The following is a 21179-nucleotide window of genomic DNA, read 5'->3' as shown; positions in this document are numbered from 1 at the left end:
TATAATGAGGCAATTCTACATTCAAATCCTATTTTATGACTTAATAAATGTGTTTTTTAGGTGAATTATTTAAACTCTGTGATCCTTAGTGCCTTCTTTTCTAAAATGCAGTGCTTTTGCAGTATTAAGAGAAACACTTTATGTAAAACTCTCAGCACAGTGCCTGACATACAGCAGACCTTCAAAAGTAACAAGTATTTCCTTTAAATCCAGTACAAAAAGAATCCTAATTAATCATCTAGACTATGTGGAATACTTCATTTTCAGACAATGGTAAAAAAATGAGGTTATGTCCCATACATAAAAATATCTAGATAATGTATGCACATATGTGTATATATAGGTGTGCGTGCAAACACATACACATCTCCGTGCAACTAATGATCTGCATCTTCCCCTATTTCAGAATGGCTTCTAAGAAGATATGTCCTTTATTATTTTCTATCAATCCTAGTACAAAGGATCATACTTGCACAAGTAATGATCTGTATCTTCCCCTATTTCAGAATGGCTTCTAAGAAAATATGTCCTTTATTATTTTCTTAGCAATCCTAGTACAAAGGATCATACTTGCACAAGTATGCCAAGTATCCCACTGAACGTATTATGTGAAGGTTGGCAACAATTAAATCTTTAGTTTCTAAAGCCAGTTCTAATTAAAAGGTCATATTTAAAATTTTTCCCATATTAAATAAAATAAAATTATTCTGAAGAAAGAGTATATGAATTTATTAGTATTAGACTATCACTGTCAATTCAAATTTCCAGATGTCATTATTTGGGTTTACATGTCCATATATTTTTAATCATTCTACTATCTTAAAAACTGGCATTCAAAGTAAGTCCAAGGTAGTATAACAAATAAGAGTTGTTGAATCACTATGTTGGTACATCTGAAACTATTGCAACACTGTGTGTCAATTACACTATTAAAAAAAGAAAATACAGTAAATCCAAAGTATCAAGATTGCCCAAGGGGATAATTGTAACATCATTAGCCAAAAGCTGTGTGTTGTACCTTCTTAGCAAAGCATTTTCACACTTATCACTTATTTTATTCATTTTAGGACTGAGTTTAAAATATGAATAAATTATTCAAACTGATAATACTTGAACAATAACATACATTCCTTTAACGAAAAAACTCCCAATGTAAACTGCCTACATCTGAAAATGAACTAATCAGTTTTCAAAATAAAGTTTAAAAAGTAAAAGTTTACCTTAAATGCTGACAGTCTCCTCACAAAACACGTTTTCTTAAATAAACTGCATCAATATACTGAAATCAATTCATTATGTCCATTAAAACTCAAACTTGACTCAAGTTTTTAAAGTGAGATTTTTTTTATCCCTTTCTTCCCCTACCGATCATCCTAGTTCTTATGTTCCATAGATGAGAGAAATCATATGATAGTTGTCTTTCTCTGCTTGACTTATCAGAGGGGAGGGGGGTGGGGGAATGGGATAGACCGGTGATGGGTAGTAAGGAGGGCACGTATTGCATGGTGCATTGGGTGTTATACACAACTAATGAATCATCGAGCCTTACATCGGAAACCGGGGATGTACTGTATGGTGACTAACATAAATCATTAAAATAATAAATAAATAAATAAATAAATAAATAAATAAATAAAGTGAGATTTTTACAGCATAACAGGATCAAGTCAAAAGAAGTTGCTGAAGTAATTCTAACTTTCAGAAGTTTTTATGATGATGATGTTACATGGATGACAAATACTATAAGGTTATTTTGAATGTAGCAATAAATTATTCACATAAAAAGTATATATGTATAAAATATAGTCATTTCAAAATACTAACAAATTAAAATACAATTAATGAGAACACTCTTTAAAGACGTACGCCAATTAGTTCTCGCAAAAGTTATGTTTCTTTCCAGTGTCTTATAATACTCTATTTACAATTTATAAATACTACGTATAGATAATATAAGGAAGTAGACGGTGTCACTATGCAGATAATTTAACATACACTTAGAAATGATTTATCTATCAATGCTTTAATTCTGAAATAGACTCTAAATTTAACAGATTTATCAAAGAAAGATTGGTAACAGTCTTATAGAAATAATTTACTTCAAAAGATAATTTACTTTCAGATTACTAGCAATCACATTTACATTATATAAACCCATAACTACAAAATGTAGATGGGTTTAAAAATATTTAATATTTTTTGAGATACCCATATACCACAAAATTTACCCTTTAAGGGATATGATTCAGTGGTTTCTAGTACAGAGTTGTACAACCATCACCAAAGTAAATTTTAAAACATTTTCACAGTTTGGGAGAAATTTTTATAGACTTTTGTGACAGGCTTCTTTCACTTAGCCTAAAGCTTTTGAGGTTCATCCAAATATCTGCATATACTGAAGTACTTCATTCCAGTTTATGGCCAAATAACATTCCATTGTATGAATATATCACATTTATCCATTCATCTGTTGATGGACATCTGGATTGTTTCCACCTTTCAGCTATTATGAATAATGTTAAATTTTTACAGGGACATACGTTTTCATTTCTCTTGAGTATATACCTAGGAACAGAACTGCTGCTCATATAGTAACTAAGATTAATTGAGTAACTGCCAGACTATTCTCCAAAGTAGATTCCCAATTTACATTCCCACCAGCAGTGTATGAGGATTCCAATTTTTCCACATCCTTGTCAACACTTGTTATTATCTGACTTTTTGAGTCTAGCCATTCTATAGCGCATCTCACTGTGGTTTTGATTTGCATTTCTCTTAACGATTAATGATGTTGCGCAACTCTTCATACAATTAATGGCCATGTCTATAATTTTTCTGAAGAAATTACCATTTAAAACTTTTGCCCACTTTTTAATTGGATTGTCATTTTATTGTTTAGTTTTAAGAGTTCTGTATATATTCTGGATATGAGCCCCTTTTCAGATAGGTATAGGATTTGCAAAATTTTATGGGTTGTCTTTTCAGTTTCTTGATAGGGTCCCTTGAAATACAACACTTTTTAATTTTGATGAAATATATTTCACTTTTTCTTTTATTTGTGTTGTTAGTATCCTATCTAGGAAACTACTGCCTAATTCAATATCATGAAGATATGCCCCTATGTTTAACAGTTTTAAAGTTCAGCGCTTATTTTAGATGTTTGATTTAATTTTTGTATACTGTATGAGGTACACATCCATCTTCATGCTTTTGCATGTGGGTATCCTGTTATCTCAGCACCATTTGTTAGAAAGACTATTCTTTTCCCATTGAATCATCAGGCATCCTTGTGAAAGTCAAGTAACCATAAATGTAAGGGTTTGTTTCAGGACTCTTAATTCTATTCCACTGATCTCTCTATACATCTATCATTATGCCAGTACCACACTGTCTTGATTACTGTGGTTCTACAGCAAGTTTTAAAATTAGAAAATGTTGAGTCCTCCAACTTTATTCTTCTTTTTAAAGACTGTTTGTATATTCTGGGTCCTTTGTATTTCCCTATGAATTTCAGGATATACTTGTCAATTTCTACAAATACTCAGCTGGGATTGTGCTAGGAATGTGTTGAATCTCGACAATTTAGATAGTGCTGCCATCTTAACAATATTAACTGCCATCTTAACAACCTTAACAATATTCTGTGATCATGAGATTTCTTTCCATTTAAGTCCTCCTTTCAATGGCGCTCTGCAATTTTCAGTGTACAAGTCTTATACACCTTTTGTTGAATTTCTTCCTACGTATTTTATTCTTTTTGATACTATTATAAAAGGAAATGTTTTCTTAATTTCATTTTCAGATTGGTCATTGTTAGAAATATGACTGTTTCTTCTATAATGAACTTGTATCCTACGACCTTGCTGAACTCATTAATTCTAATAATTTTTAAGTGGATTTTAGGATTTTCTTTTTACAAGATCATGTCACCTGAGAATAAAGAAAGTTTTCTTTTTCCAACCTGGATGCCTTTAATTCCTTTACTTGCTTATTTGCTTTAGCTGGAATTTCCAGCATAATGTTGAAAAGAAGTAGTGAGAGCAGGACATCCATGTCTTATTCTTGATCTTAGGGAAAAAGCATTCAGTCCTTCACCATTAAATATGTTAGCTGTTTGCTTTTTTTTTTTTTTTTTTAATAGATGCCCTTTATGAGATTGAGGAAATTTCTTTTTCTAGTTTACTATTTTTATCATAAAAGGTTTTGAATTTTGTCAAATTCTTTTTCTGGGTCTATCAAATAGATGACCATGTAGTTTTTGCCCCTTTTCTATTACTAATGTATTAGACTGACCACTTTATGTATGCTGAACCCATTTTGCATTCCTGGAATAAAACCCACTTAGTTGTGGTATATATTCTATACATTGCTGGGTTTGGCTTGCTAGTATCTTGAAGATCTTGTGTCTATATTCATAAGGAATACTGATCTATAGTTTTCTTATGTCTCTGGTTTAGGTTGGTGCTAGTTCTCCTTTAAATATTTAGTGGTATTCATCAGTGAGGCATCTGGGTCTGGGCTTTCCTTTGTGGAAATTTTTTTTGGTTATAAATTCAATCTCTTTACTTACTATAGCTCTATTCAGATTTTTAGTATTTTTCTTAAGTCAGTTTGGTAGTTGTGTCTTTCTAGGTATTTGTCTAGTTCAGATAGGTTATCTATTTGTTGGCATATAATTGTTCACGGTATTCCCTAATAATCCCTTTTGTACCTATAAGATCTGTTAGTAATGTCTCTGCTTTCATTCTTGATTTTAGTAAAGTGAGTCTTTTCTTCTTTCCAGTCTGTCTAAAGGGTTGGCAATTTTGTGATCTTCTCAGAGTTAACTTTTGGTGTGTTGATTTTTCTCTATTTTTCTAGTCTCTATCTCATTTATTCCCACTCTAACCTTTACAAAATTCCTTTTGCTTGCTTTGGGTTTAGTTTACTTTTTTCCCCCTAGTTTCTTAAGGTTGGGTTATTGATTCAAAATCTTTCTTTTTTGTTAACATAGGCTTTCAAAGCTACAAATGTCCATCTTAGCACTGCTTTAGCTATATCCCATTAATTTTGGTAGGCTGCTCTTTTGTTTTCATTCATCCCAAAGTATGTTCTAATTTTCCTTGTGATTTCTTTCAGTGGTTATTTAGGAATGTATTGCTTAATTTCCATATATTTGTTAATTTCCCCAATTCTATTCTGTTAATTGATTTCTAATTTTATTCCATTTTGGTTAGAGAATATACTTTGTATTATTTCTGTCTTTTAAGATTTACTGATATTTGTTTTATGGCCTAGCATATAATCTATTGTGAACAGCAATCCATGTGCACTTGAGAAGATTATAGATTCTGCTGTTGGATGGAGTGTTCTACAGGTGCCTGTTAGAACTGGTAGGTTTACAGTGTTGTTCCAGTCTTCTATTTACTTATCTTTTGCCTAGTTGTTCTACTCATCATTGAAAGTCTGAAGTCTATTTCTCTCTTCAATTCTGTCAATTTTCAATTCAGGTATTTTAGGGCTCAGTTGTGAGGTACAGAGTGACCCTTTTAGCATTACAAAATGTCCTTGTCTCCAGTAATGTTTTGTCTTAAAAAGTCTATTTGGGGTGCCTGGGTGGCTCAGTCGGTTAAGCATCTGCCTTCAGCTCAGGTCATGATCCTAGGGTCTGGGATTGAGCCCTCCATCGAGCTCCCTGCTAAGCAGGGAGCCTGCTTCTCCCTCTCCCTTGGCTCCTCCCCCCTGCTCATGCTCTCTGTCAAATAAATAAATAGATAAAATCTTTAAAAAAAAGTCTATTTGTCTGATACAAGTACAACCATTTACGTTGCTACAGCTTATACTGTATATCTTCTTCCGTCTTTTAAATTTCAACCTATTTGTGTTTTCGATTTAAAGAGTGTCCCTTGTAGATCCAGCACACAGATGATGATTTTTATCCATTATGTCAACCGCTGTCTTTTCATTGTCATGTTTAATTCATTTAGATTTAATGGAATTTCTGATAAGGTATAGTTTACAACTGCCATTTTGCTCTTTGTCCTCTATGTAATTATGTCTTTTTTGTTCTCCAATTCGTCTATACTGCTTTTGTGTGTGTGTGTGTGTGTGTTAAAAATTCCTAGTGCTCCATTTTAATTCTCTTACTGTTTCTTTTACTACATTTCTTTCTTTTTTATTTTCTTAGTAGATGCCCCGGGGATTACAATTAACTTCTTAATTTATAACAATCAAATCCAGATTAATTGCAATTTCAATTATATATAAAAACTTTGCTCCTCTATAGTTCAGTTTTTTGTCCCCTCCTTTGTAATATTATTTTAATTATTTACATCTTTATATAAGCCAATCATATAATTATATATATAATACATATTATATATATATTTATTGCAAATGTGTTTTGAATCAGATAGATGAAAAGAATTAAAAAATATATTTATACTATCTTTTGAGTATACCTATGTAGTTACTTTTACTGGTGCTCTTTACTTCATATGGATTCATTTACTGTCTTGTGAATAGTCTTACTGAATGCAAGCAAAGAGCGTTGAAAAAGCGTTCACTAACCATTCCTAAAAGCCGTTCCTTTTTTTTTCTCCTGCACTTGCCACTTTTTTTTTATTATGCTATGTTAGTCACCATACAGTACATCATTAGTTTTTGATGTAGTGTTCCATGATTCATTCATGTTCCATGTTACATTCATGTTCCATGTTACATTCATGTAACACCCAGTGCTCCATGCAATACGTGCCCTCCTCAATACCCTTCACCCGGCTAGCCCATCCTCCTCCCCTCTCCCCTCTAAAACCCTCAGTTTGTTTCCTGGAGTCCACAGTCTCTCATGCTTCATTTCCCCCTGTTTATTCCCCCTTCATTTTTCCCTTCCTTTTCCTAACGATCTCCCTCCTATTCCTTATGTTCCACAAATGAGTGAAACCATATGATAATTGTCTTTCTCTGCTTGACTTATTTCACTTAGCATTATCTCCTCCAGTCCCACCCATGTTGATGCAAATGTTGGGTAATCATCCTTTCTGATGGCTGAGTAATACTCCATTGAATACAATGGACCACATCTTTATCCATTCGTCTTCTGAAGGGCATCTCGGCTCCTTCCACGGTTTGGCTACTGTGGACAATGCCACTATGAACATTGGGGTGCATATGGCCCTTCTTTTCACTACGTCTGTATCTTTGGGGTAAATACACAGTAGTGCAATTGCTGGGTCATACGGTAGCTCTATTTTTAACTTTTTAAGGAACCTTCACACTGTTTTCCAAAGTGGCTATACCAACTTGCATTCCCACCAACAGTGTAAGAGGGTTCCCCTTTCTCCACATCCTCTCCAACCTAAAAGCCATTCCTAACCATTTCTGAATTGCTTTATTAGTATCAACTGAATCAGTATTTACCTACAACCAAGTGTTTTCAATTTTTGAATTTAAACTCAACTTCCTTTCTTAACCCAAAGTGACTTAGACTAGGGATCAGAAGATAAGATTCTAGGGTCAACTCTGCCACTAAGTGTATAACCTTGGATTAAGTTAGTTAATGGTGAACTTTAGTTTTTCCATGTGTAAATATGTGAACTGGACTACTTTTCTATACTTTCTTTCAAATTCCATAATCTCATATTATTTTTCTAAAAAAAATTATCAGGTTTTCCCCATTATTTCCACTTCCACAGTTGGTATTCTCTAAATCCTCATTACTTTTATTCCTGGTGGAGTGGAGAGATAAGTCAATTAGTGGGTTTTTGGTTTTTTTTTTTTTAGTATTTCCCCACTCCATTCTACTTTAATTGTGTAGTTAAACAGAATAATTTTCCCCAAGGAAAATCCATGGATTTACTTGTAACTTTATTGACTACCTATTGCTTATTATGTCAAATCCAAAACTTAGAGCATTAAAACTCTTTATCAACTATCCTATCTGTAATGTCTAAGCTTACGTCTTTCATTTCAAACATACAGAAAAGTAGAGAGTATTATATCTATCAGTTTCTGGGAATCAACCAGATTTACCACCATGTTGCCAAAGTGCCTCAAATGCTCTTCAGAAAAAGACATGTAAGTTTACAGATTTTTTTTTTTTTCTGAACTTGGGATATACCTTTCTTATCCTTGGTTTTTTGGGTTTTTTTTAAAAGATTTTATTCATTTGTTTGACAGAGAGAGACAGCAAGCAAGAAAGACACAGAGAGAGAGAGAGAGAAATTGAGAGAACGAGTAGGGGGAGCGGCAGAGGGAGAAGCAGACTCCCTGCAGAGCAGGGAGCCTGACATGGGACTCGATCCAGAACCCTGGGATCATGACCTAGGCCAAAGGCAGATGCTTAGCTGACTGAGCCACCCAGATGCTCCTTATCCTTGTTTTAATATTCTTAATATGCATGCCTGAATCCAGTGTTAGTATATACCATCATTTTGTGAGTTTTTTAGTTTATATCGGTGGCATCATGTTTTACATATCCCTTTCTAATTTGCTATTTTACTCAATATTGTACTTTTGAGATTTATCCATAGTATAAATTCATGCAAAGTAATTCTGGTATATAGTATCCCATTATATGAATCCTCCAAATTCTATTCATTTCTCTACTAATGGACATTTATATTATGCTCAGCTCTTTCATTATTACAAAACACAATGAATAGTCTTGCACATGTGCTCTTATACACGTGTAATATTTTCTGTAGGATAAATATCTAGAGGTATATATGTTAGATTTTAGATATGCACTTTTCCAGCTTTATTAAATATTGCCAGATCATTCCTCCAAAAAGGATGCGCCAGCAGTATATAAGGGATTACACTGATCTACAGCCTTTCCATACTGTCAGATTTCTTAATATTTTACATCCTCATTGAGGTTTTAATTTGCATTTCCTTCCTTCAAAACATAGCTCCAATATCCTTTCTTCCCCTAAAACCTTTCATTAGAGCCATGAATTACCCCCAAGAAGAGAGGGTACTTTGTCTGTATATAGGCAGTATGTGATCAACTTCACAGTTAACATGAAATTCTTTTCTTTATACAACAAGTACTCATTAATATGCCAGTTAAGTTAGCCAGCTGTTTAAAATGCCAGTTTCAATATTATATAGGTATGAAAACTATTAAGTGGCCAATAATATGTATATAGACACATATGAGACATTGGGATTGATGCTAACTAGTTAAATAATAGGTATTTTATTCACATATTTCCTAAAAAGAAGGCATAATGGATAATTTAGAGCCATGCTGAAATAGAAAAAGAAAATACTTTCAAGTGTAATTAAGTATTTCCAAGACAATAGTGATGAGGAAAAGCCTTTTACATCACTTACAGCCCTTACCCATATACTGGGTTATAATACTGTATATATATATATGGGAGGGCAGGAGGTAATACATTAACTGTAAATCATTAGGGGCAGAAATAATATCGTGTACTTAGTATTTCTTATACGACTTAATCCAGTTGTGGTTCCCGTAGTAAATGCTTGTGAAATTGAATTGTATTTCAGTTCCTAAAAATGCAGGATTTGTGAACTAACCATCAGTTCTAATCAATTTTAAATCTAAAGATTTATAATCTGTCATACAATTATGATTCCTACCTACCCATGTGAAGCAAGAGAAAGATATTTAAGGGACAATTTAAAATATGGAAAAAAATATCAATGGTAGCAATAAAATATTTTTTTCTGATTAGATTTTCAGGGAGGCAGAAAATGAGGACAATATGAACTATTACTACTTTAAAATAATTATTAAACAAAACAACCGTGTGAGTTGGTTAATTTTGAACTCATTAAAACAAACTATTTTCAGAATTGTATCAGAAAGATGACTCTCCCCATGTTCCTCACCATAAAACCAAAACCAAAACCAAAAAACCCCAAACTTAGGAAGTGTTCAAGAATGTCCTTGAAGAATTATTTGTGATAGCAAAAACTGGAAACAATCCAAGTTTCCATTAATACTACATTGAAGCAATTAATGTATATTTATATAATGGAATATTATGTAGCAAATATCTATGGTATAGGTGGTAACATGGATGAATCTCATACATCAATTGTTGAGCAAAAGAAACCAGAGACACAATTATACATATTGTGTAATTCTATTTATATACAATTCAAAAATAGGTAAAACTAACCTTTGGTTTGAGGAGGAAAATGGAGATACTGGGAGAGAGAATGTACTTCTTGGGAAGGGGTACAAGGGAGCAGTTTTGGGGGTGCTGGTAAAGCTCTGTTTCTTGACCTGAGGGTGGTTATAGTGACTATATTTTTATTTTTTTAATCAGGCACAGAAATGATTTATACGCTCTTCCAATATACGTTGGCCTTAAATAAAAGCATTCTTAAAACTTGTTCAGATAAAGCAAAATTTGTTCTTTCCACCTCTTTCAACTAATCCCTTTCTCCTGAAAAGAACGACTGTTAACGGATGGGTATGTATCTGTTCAGAGCTTTTTTTCCTTTGATATAGATATATGTACATTTTAAATTGCACATTTTTCCCCTTTTTCAATTGTTAAGAGTTTTTTTATTCAAAAAATAATAAATTCAGAACATAAAAAATATTCAAACAATACAAAGGGTATATGGTAAAATGTAAACTCTTCTTTCTGGGGTCAGTCCCTGTTTATGACATTTTGTATATTTTCTGTCACATGTTTATATGTATGTGTATATTTCTCCCATTTTCAAATATTATTTTTTGAAAAACCACACAAATGTACCATTTCAGGAACATGAATCTTGAGCATTCTATCTGGTGATGAGATTATATCACAGTACTCTGAATATATAATCACTATAGTTTATTAATGAAAGGGAAATGTTATGAGTTGAAAATGCAGACTACAACTTTTATTTGTACATATTTATAATTTTGGACAAAAAAAAATCTTCCTTTAAAAAAACTTGCTTTATATTAAGCTAATATAAGATCACAAGAAAAATTGTCTTTGTAAGAAGCCTTTTCATTTAGTATCTCTTATTATAGCAGTTTACAGTCAGATTCATTTTAAAGAATTTTCAGAATTCTGTAAATGATTTTCATTTGAATGTCCCCATTTACCCAGTGCTGCTTCTAAGCTATTCTTTATTTCTCCTCACTTCAGCCCAAATTACATATCTTAAAAGCCAACATTTTCTAAGCATCTGCCTTCAGCTCAGGTCATGATCTCAGGGTCCCGGGAGCCCCACATTAGGCTCCCTGTTCAGCAGGGAGTCTGCCCCACCCCATTCCACAGGCAGGCACATTCATACTCGCTCAAAAAAAAAAAAAGTCAACATTTTCTACAGGGATTCTAAGGCACAGGGGTTGACTAGCTACAGTCACTTAACTAGAGGGTTAGGAATTATTCTAACTATAGAATATCTAGTAGTTAATCTAACAGAATATCAATTATTTTTAGAACAGAATCCACCAAAATTCCACGACCATTATATTTCATTTAAGATTATTGTTCCCTTTAGAATTTGAGGACCTATCTTTCACAACAGAATTAAATATATACCGTTTGCTTCATTAAAATACAAAATATTTAATATTTTAATTTAGAATTTTGTCACATTAGCTTTAATTATATGGAAACATGTTGCTATTTACTTTTCAGATGAAATGATTTGCCAATTTTTTCTTTTTTTTTTTTTTTAAAGATTTCATTTATTTGAGAGAGAGAATGAGAGAGTGAGTGAGAGAGCACGAGCAGGAGCAGAGGAAAAAGCAGACTCCCTTGCTGAATAGGGACTCCGAAGCAAGGCCTCCATCCCAAGACTCTGTGATTATGACCGGAGCTGAAGGCAGACGCTTAACCGACTGAGCCACCCAGGCACCCCACCAATTTTTATTTTCTTGAAAACAGGAAGAGATATATACTTTAAAAATGAACAAATGAAATGATATTGGCACCAGTCAGTAAGAATACTATTTTATTGTTTTGTGCCAAAATATAAAAATAAGTTCTAGTTTTTGTTTACATACTCTGGAACTCTTTTGGTTTTTTTAACTGATATTTTATGTTTTTTTTTTCTTTAAGTAGACTACCTTAAAATTTACATCCAATTTATAAGTCTGATTTTATTATGTCTTACAACAAGAACCAGCACAATATTTTGCACATAGATACTACCTGAATAAGTGAGTTGATTTTTTTTAGTGCAGCATAGCTTAATATCATAGTTTTTAAAAATATGTGCTTATAAAAAATGTGATAATATAAGCAGATTTTCAGATCTGTACCTAGTGTGTAAGGCTTTTTATACCTCTAGGAAAAAGTTAATTGTTAATACTGAAATTTTAAAAAGTATTTGACTTTTTATTGTAACATCATAGAAAGTAGCAGGGTATAAACATTCAGGAGAAACAAACTCTAATGGGAAAGAAGAGATTGGTTTAATGTTTAAATTCTAACCTTTCCTAAAACCTCTAAGAATGAGGATTTGGCTATTTTGTTTCCCAGACAAAGCTACAGAGCAATTAGAAGACTAATTTGGGCCATGGAATTTTTTAGATTAAAGGTCTGGATTAGAATTCCGAGGCCCCAAACTACTGTTACAAAGGCGTGAGCTATTATTTTAGAGTCTCAGTAATCTCACCCCTAAGATATACTAAATGTTTATAGTTTGGTCAGTAAAGGACTTGACTTAGTATCTGACACAATGCAAGGGCTCAAATGGTAGCTGCTATTATTTTTATTATTTCTACTTATATATCCCCCAACACTTCAAATTCAATTGAAGATCTTTCACACTCTCTCAAATCCCAAACCTGCTACTTCTATTTTCCTTATTCTAGAAGATTTTATTATTTTTCCAAATATTTGCAGCTTCTCCCTAGGGCAAGATTATCCTTCCCCACCTTACTGATGGCATGTTTGGCCATGCGACTTGCACTGAATAAGGAAACATGGGTGGAGGTCAGCTAAATGTAGTTCATTATCATCTCTGCCACGATACCAGCAACATTCTACGTAGAGGTTGGGTCTCAAGTGAAAATTATGTGGAGTATAGCTACAGATAACCTGTTAAGGACAGGTAGTATGAACAATAAGCCTTCTGGTAAACTACTGAGGTTTACAGACTATTTGTAACCATGAGATAATTGTCTATCCTGACCGATAACATTTATGTTAGTGAACATCCACCTAAATATTCAAAGAAAGAGTCTGGGAAAATTCTTAAACTCTCTCGGTTTTGTTCTACGGCGAGTTGTTCATCAATTCCAGTCAATTCTAACTTCCTATTATTTCTCAAATCATGTATAATAGGACCTTAATCCAAATTTTCTATTTTATCTACTACTACAGTATTTTCTTTCTCCAGGTTTGCTCCCCTTAAACATTTTAATCTGCATTAATAAGATTAATGTATTTACTTTTAAATACTTTAAATGACATCACAATTGTAAGTGCTTAAACAGTTCTTAACAAACTTATACATGTAATAAAACTCAAATTTTCTTAAACACCTTAACACTGCTTAAATAACAAATATATACAGACTATCTCAGTCATATCAACACTCATTTCCAAACTTAACCCAAAAGTATTAACAGCACAAATTTTGTTTACTTCACCATTTCTCTACTTAAATCAGAGGAAACTCCAGGCCCAAAAGGCTTCACTGAATAAGTTCTACCATATATTGAAGGAAGGTATCTGAGTTTTTGTTGTTTTCTTTTAAGATTCCACATACAAGTGAGATTATACAGTATTTGTCTTTCTGTTTGACTTCACTTAGCATAATGCCTTCAAGGTCCATCCATATTGTGACAAATGGCAGGATTTCCTTCTTTTTTATGACTCCGTAATATTCTGCTGTATGTACAATGTGTGTGTGTGTGTGTGTGTGTGTGTGTGTGTGTGTCACACACACACACATACCACAACTTCTTCACTCATTCATCCACTGATGGACACTTAGATTGTTTCCATGTCTTGGCTACTGTAAATGATGCTGCAATGAACATGAGGGTGCAGTAACTTTTTGAGTTAGTTACTTCATTTCCTTCAGATGAATACCTAGAAGTAGAACTGCTGATCATACGGTAGTTCTATTTTTTAATTTTTTGAGGAACCTCCAGACTATTTTCCATAGTGGCTGGACCAATTTACATTCCCACCAACAGTGCATAAGAGTTCCCTTTACTCTGTATCCTCACCAACACTTGTTATTTCTTGTCTGCCACAGTTATTAAAACTAGCCAACCCTGAACTGTTACTCTACCCTGCTTTTCCTTTCCTGCAGAAACACCAATAATGGCTTTTAGGCTAGGCTTTTCTCTTGCTCTGCCTCCTGACCAAAACCTGAAGCTTTCCCCGTCATCTGGTATACATTTTGTGTCCCCTTCTTTAAGGAAATGTAGGTAAAAAAATTCCTTCAATGGTATTAACCTCTCCATGTTATTACCCAGTCACCTTCGTAAATTAAAAGCCTGTAAGTACAAGTGAGACAATTACAAAATAAAGTAACAAAAAGATTAATGAAATGGAGAAGAATCTGGGGGGGTGGGGTGGGAAGTCTGACAGACTGAGTGTTGACAGATCTTACCCCAAAGTTTAAATGTATTCAGTCCTTTTGGATGATAAATACATAGAAATTAGAGAAGGTAAACTTAAATTAGGAAACTGCTGAACCACATAAGAAACCAAAATACCTGAACTTTTCTTTTGATGGTGGCAACAGTGAATAGAGCTAGGAACATTCCATGGTGCTTAAAGCTCAAATTCCCTAACACAGATGTGGAGGTTCTTGCAGGGCAGCACAAGCACTTACCCATGCTTTACCTTCTCTATCAGGAAAGGACAGAATCTCAAATTAAGCAAGTGCTTGAGAATGTGAAATGGTATAGCCATTTTGGAAAATAGGCTGGCCATTTCTAACAAAGTTAAACATAGCCTTATCATACAATCCAACAATCATGCTCTTAGGTATTTACCCAATTGAGCTGAAAACTTATGTCCATCCAAAAACTTGTATGTGAATATTTAAAGCAGCTTTATTTATAATTGCTAAAAACTGGAAAGAATCAAGCTGTCCTTCAATAGGTGAATGGGTCAACAAAATTGGTATATTCATCAATGAAGTATTATCCAATAATAAAAAGGAGATATTAAGCTACAAAAAGAAATTGTTTAGACCATATTGCTAAGTGAAAAGAAGTTGGTGTGAAAAGGCTACATACTGTATAAATCCAACTAAATGACATTCTGGAAAAGATAAACATATAGGAACAGTAAAAGTATTAGTGGTTGCCAAGAAGGGGGCAATTGGGGAAAGCGGGATGGAGAAAGGAATGGGTAGAGTACAGGGGGATTTTTAGGGCAGTGAAACTATTCATTATGAGAATGTATTGGTGATGAAAGCCAAAGAATTGTATAATACCAAGAGTGAACCTTAATGTAAACTGTGGAACTTTATCAATATTGGCTCGTTAATTATAACAAATGTACCACACCAATATAAAATGTTAATAGGGAAAACTGTGTGGAAGATGTAGTATGAAAGAAATTCTTTGCTCAATTTTTCTGTAAACCTAAAACTGCTATAAAAATAAATTCTATTAATTAAAAAGGGGGGGGAAGAATGACAATTCTACAAACACAAAAAACTGTTCGGATGTTGCCACTCAGAATGAATGATAAATGTCTATTACAACTTCCCTAAGGCCAACACCAGTAGCAATGATGTCAGGTGGGATTCTTCTTATGTAATTCATGAGCCAAAAGACCCACGTATATAGTATGACATACTACCAAATACAGAACCAGAAAATATTGATGAAGTGATAATCTAAAGGGCCAACTATAAGAAAATTAATTTGATCCCAAGAGATGGAACAGAAATCATCCCATAATATATTCCCAAGAAATAGTATAATATTCCCCCAAAAGTCAAGACACGGGGCACTCTGTTATCGCCAATTTTTAACATCATGCATGTATATGACACTTCCCTCTGTCAAGAACTATCTTTTAGTTTGTTTCTCTACTACAGGCACAAACCAGGTGGTATCACATATCCACAGGCAAGCTCTAACTTGACCATGCTTGGCACATCAGTAAGTTACTGAGTTAAGACAAAGAACTGTCTGTTGTCAAGTTTATTAACCTCCCACCTCTGTTACCTATTTTTGTTCAGTTTCTTACACCCAACCAGAGCTATCAGTCTACTCTCTTTAGTATGTATCCTTCATAACTATTTCTTAGTTTTTTGATCCACTGCTCACTATCTCTGTTGATTTAAGACCTGACTCCTGACTGGCATATCTATAGAGTTTCCTCAGTCTTTTAAACATTTATTGAGTGCTGCAATTCAGATTCAGCAAACATTTACTGAGTTCCTTCACGTTCATTTCACCCTCATAGCTGCAGCCATTCTAAGAAGCTATCATTACCTCTATTTTATAGAGAAGCAAACAACCCAGAGAAGTTAGGTCACCCAAATCAAATCTAAATCTATCAGTCAAGTCCAGTGCTCCTTCTACTCACCTTTATCTCTCTATCAAATTACAACACACTCTGCTAGTTAGAATCTAAGGCTTCACTCCACCTCCTGACCTGTTTTTCAAACCCTACCCAAAAACATATCCCCTAGATCCACTGACAGCCCCCCCGCCGACCCGATCCTTCAAATCCCGCTCTAGTGGATTCTTCTATTCGCAGCTCTTTTCTCTATATCCATCTACCCCACTACTGTAACATGCTAGCTCTGGTGCCCTCAAGATTTTGAGAAAAATTCTACGAAAAGAATCTTCTTTTCAGGGAAAGGAGAGAAATAAGTCAGGAGCATCGTGGTCTTGTTTCAGCCTGTTGTCGTCCCCTTTATAAACTATCAGCTATAGCAACTATATCAATGAACTGTAAGTAATTGCTTAATAGAGTCTTATAAAAAAATTGAAACCAGTGACTGCTCTGAGGAAATACTGATAACTGAAGATACTCCCAGAGCCTCAAAGTAAATGGGTACTGCCACATCCATTATTTTTGCAGGAAAAACAAACATCTTAACAAACTTAACTCTGACCATAAAAAGCAAGTTTAGTGAAATGAACTTGCTGCTAAAAGCTATTTGAGCACACGTGAAAATTAAAAACAAGATATACTTTTCATGCCACGCTTATACAAACCAGCAAAATTCAGGACCCAAGCCAACTGCTCTTGATTTTTCAACAGCAAAGTTAACAAAGTAGCCTCTTAATCTTGTAAGCAAATTATAATTATCCACTATAGATACTAAATTTATAAATTAACAGAATATTTTTTTTCTTAATTTCCCAAGAAGGTAGAAGGAGTAATGGTTAGGATCAAAACCTTTGTGTGATCTTGAGACTGTCTAAAACTCATTTTGTTTCATTTGCAAAATAGGGACAGGTATATCTACCTCATAGGATCATTGAAAGGATAAGATCAGGAAGTCCTTAGCACAATGTTTTTTACACAGTGAGCACTCAAAATGTTCCTTCTTCTCATTATTATTTATTATGTCCTTAAGTCTTTGTTTCCTCACCTGTAATATTAAAATCTCTATAGGGCAGTTGTGAGAATTAAACACAATCCTCTGTGTATCACAGATATTTATGAAAGCCCATTGTTCCCATCCCATCAGCATTTCAAGGGAAATCAGGAGTCAAAAAGCTACAAAACTACATTTATAAAGCCCTGGGTTGGAAAAAAAAATTAATCAGTTCTCAGGAATTACAAATTTGCTTTTAAGAGGGGGAGTCTGGTGAGGAGAGAAAAGTAGGAAGAAAAAGAAGACAGTTTTATTACTGTATGACGTAGACAGTCACTTAATCACATAATTCAAACATGATTTTATAATGATTTATAATAATCATTAAAATGTGAGGTTAAACTTAGTTAAAAACCAATCAGGGACTAATACATTGTCTAAAGTAAAACAAAAACAACTTTAGTGGCAACTAAAGATATACACAAGAAATTTAAACATTAATTAGTGAGACATTTTAGAGGCAACTTTAAAAACAGTCTCATTATTTCATTGTTTTATGAAACCAAAACAAGATTTTGAACTGGAGTTTAAAAGATGAATTAACAGGAACCCACTATTGTGAAGTTCCACTCTGTTTTAAATTTTGCATTCTTCTGAAAGAAATACATGTGTACGAGACATAGGGAAATAAAAATTTCAGTTTCCTTACCTGTTGTGTTCCATCTGCACTTACAATAGGGGCAGATAGAAGAGAAATATCACTACTTAAAATCTGAGCTGTATCCAGTAGTGGTGGATGTTCTGCCATTATCAATAAGACATTAATATACCGGATAACCTTCCAATTCTGAAAAACAAAAATATATAGCCATCTGTGTGTACATGCTTAAAAGTATATTAAAATATAACACATTCAAGATTTGTCTCATTCTTTAACCTAAAACGATATTCTTGTGAAAGGAAATTTTATAATACTCTGTTGACTACTTTTTTTCTGTCAACAGACCGTTTAAGGAAATACATTTCTTACAACTTAGCCAAATGTACGTCACTGTAGACAGGAAACTAAGATATATTAAAGCCATGCATGGGCGCATGCGTGTCTCAGCTGGTTAAGTGACTTGGTTTCAGCTCAGGTCAGGATCTCAGGGTCACGAGGTCCTGCCCTGTGTTGGGCTCTGCGCTTAGAAAGGAGTTTGCTTGAGATTCTTTCCCCCTCCTTTTCCTCCCCCCTCTGCTTCTCTCCCCCTGCTCCTCCCCCCTGCTCACACTGTCTCTGAAGTAAAGAAATAAAATCTTAAAAAAAAAAAACCAATATATGAGCAGCTTCCATTTAAATTCCATGTCTGTCTCTTCATCCCTTCCAACTCTATGAAATATTTATTTAACCACCACTACTCCAGCTAAATACTAGATAATATTTAATATGGCAGTAAAATGCAATGACTGAGCAATTCTACCAGTAATTTTTCTCTGTGAGCAGAGAAGGTGATTATGAAGACCCAATCCCCTCCTCATTACTTTTATCAGTCTCTAGAAACTACAAAAGAATTATGAGTTGTCATTGATTCCTCAGAGCTATTTGATAGAAAAATTTGCTCAGGACTAGAATAAAAACCTTAAAGTTTCAAGTTTTAATCTCAGACACTGGTCTTCTGTTGCTCTGGTTTTACTGTTTTTTTCTAAGTGACACCTATTTTAAAATAAACCAAATCATTACTACAGTGATTAAAAGCACATATATTTAGACATCCTTAACTGTAGACACAGTGTCACTTATATAAAAAGTAAAAGACTTGATGTAAGCAAATTATGGTATATCTACCATATATAACATCAACCAATAAAATGTCAGCTAAGTACAAGAAAAGCTGAACATAACTGAGCTCAATCATAAATTTTACCAAATTAATACTAAAAGCAAAATTACTAATAGTTTTGGATGCTTGTAGGATTCTGAAATTCAGTAGCATCAAGATGTTTAACTTTTGTTAAGATATTAAATTCATGTTATTTATTTTAAAATCTTAAATCTTTGCAGAAACTCTCATACAGGTTAATTTAACCTAAAAACAGATTTTTATTTAGATATATAAAAATTGCTATAAGGTCTTTTAAAAATATTCAATAAAGTTATCTACCTCAAGATTTTATACTGAAGACCACAGTATGCAATATTTTATATTTAACTACTTTATAACAATGCATGTCATTAAACACATTATATAGATTATAATTATATGCACATATAATATATACATTTATGCTGTTTTTAACATATACATACATTATACATATAAACACATTTATATACACATACAAAAAGGGATAAGTCTAACTTCTGGCTTAATCTGTATTGCCATATTTCTTAAAGCCTGATAAAAATCAGTGAGGTAAAAAAAAAAAAAAGTAAAAAAAAAAAACCATCAGTGAGTAAATCATGTCAAATAATTTCACTCTGTGAATATGTAAAAAGTTGTAAGAGAGGAAAGATTCAATGCATTATTTCCCCTCTTGCATGTCAAAGAAACATTTAGGGAAGCTAATAGGAGTAACCAGAAAGTTTACAGATAATTCACTTGTAAAATTAGTAAATAAATAAAAAAAAAACCACTGAGTATTTTTTGTCATTATATTGTTTGTAATATTTTACATAATGTCTTTAGCTAAAACTGCAAACCACCATTACTACTTGAATTTTAGAAAGTAATACGGAAGATATAACCATAATTTAGTTTCAACAGGTGAAATGGAAGCTTACAAATACAAACACAAATTCCTTCTGAACCTCTAGTTAACGCCAAGAACAGTATTATTATAGATTGGATCTGAAGCCACATGATACGTTTTAACATTATCATTCCACTTAAGGCATTATCTCTAATTTTATTCTTTTCAAAGCTCTAACACATCAGAAGTTTCATTTATGAATTGCTTTCTTGCATGGATATACCCATCACACTATATGTAAAGGTTTTATTTAAGCTTGCAAATTAGAAACTACAGCCATCCAACTGAAATGATGCATTTAGAAACCTAAAAATTCCTTTACTCCTGTAGAGGGAACACTGTCAGCTTTTCCTTTCAATCAATTTCTTCTAATTCTGTTATTTCTACTTCTTACATTCTCATCTTGGTGACTACAAACACCCACTTGTTTTAAGTTACGCATCTATTTTGTTTTTAATAATGTAATATTTGAAATATATGCAAACGAGGGGAGGGATGATTTGATGCATTTGCAAATTTTCATGGAATAATATCCCCCTATGGCTCATTTCAAGCTATCTTGGTTTAAAAACTGACCTGAAAATTCCTGATTTTTAACAATCAACTTCTGTATACAAGTACAAGATGTACAAGTACAAGTACAAGTACAACTTCTGTATACAAGTACATCAATATTTAATTATTTGTGTAGCAATAATACAACAAAGTATTAACATTTGGGAAAGCTGGGTGAAGAAAAACTAAATATCTCTATACTACTCTTGCAACTTTTAAGTCTGAAATTTTAATTAGTGTCAAATTAGATAATATTAAAAAAATTAACACCAGGTAGAATGCAGATCTGAATGTAAAAGATAAAACAAATAGCTTCTAAAAGATAATACACAAGAATATCTCCATAACCATCAGACAGAGAAAGAGTTTTTAGACAGGGTACAAATTATATTTCTTAGATCATAAAGAAAAATGAATACTAAACTTCATTAAAGTTAAGAACTACCATT

At 33.1% G+C, this 21179-nt stretch overlaps 1 protein-coding gene across 3 annotated transcripts in view; it reads right to left on the bottom strand.

Annotated features, from left to right (window-relative positions):
• FNDC3A (fibronectin type III domain containing 3A) overlaps positions 1-21179 on the bottom strand; it is a 158520-nt gene that overhangs the window by 113883 nt on the left and 23458 nt on the right. For 2 of the 3 annotated variants that reach the window (XM_044381803.3, XM_026493254.4), the window contains exon 2: positions 18155-18292. In XM_044381803.3, the coding sequence (XP_044237738.2) occupies positions 18155-18253 (99 nt within the window). In that variant the 5' untranslated portion in view covers positions 18254-18292. Of the gene's footprint in view, positions 1-18154; positions 18293-21179 lie in introns of those variants that run through there. The other variant, XM_044381804.3, reaches the window with a different exon arrangement.

The sequence above is a fragment of the Ursus arctos genome, unplaced genomic scaffold (assembly GCF_023065955.2).
Source record: "Ursus arctos isolate Adak ecotype North America unplaced genomic scaffold, UrsArc2.0 scaffold_10, whole genome shotgun sequence".
Lineage (NCBI taxonomy): Eukaryota > Metazoa > Chordata > Mammalia > Carnivora > Ursidae > Ursus > Ursus arctos.
This window is presented reverse-complemented; position numbering and strand designations above follow the sequence as displayed.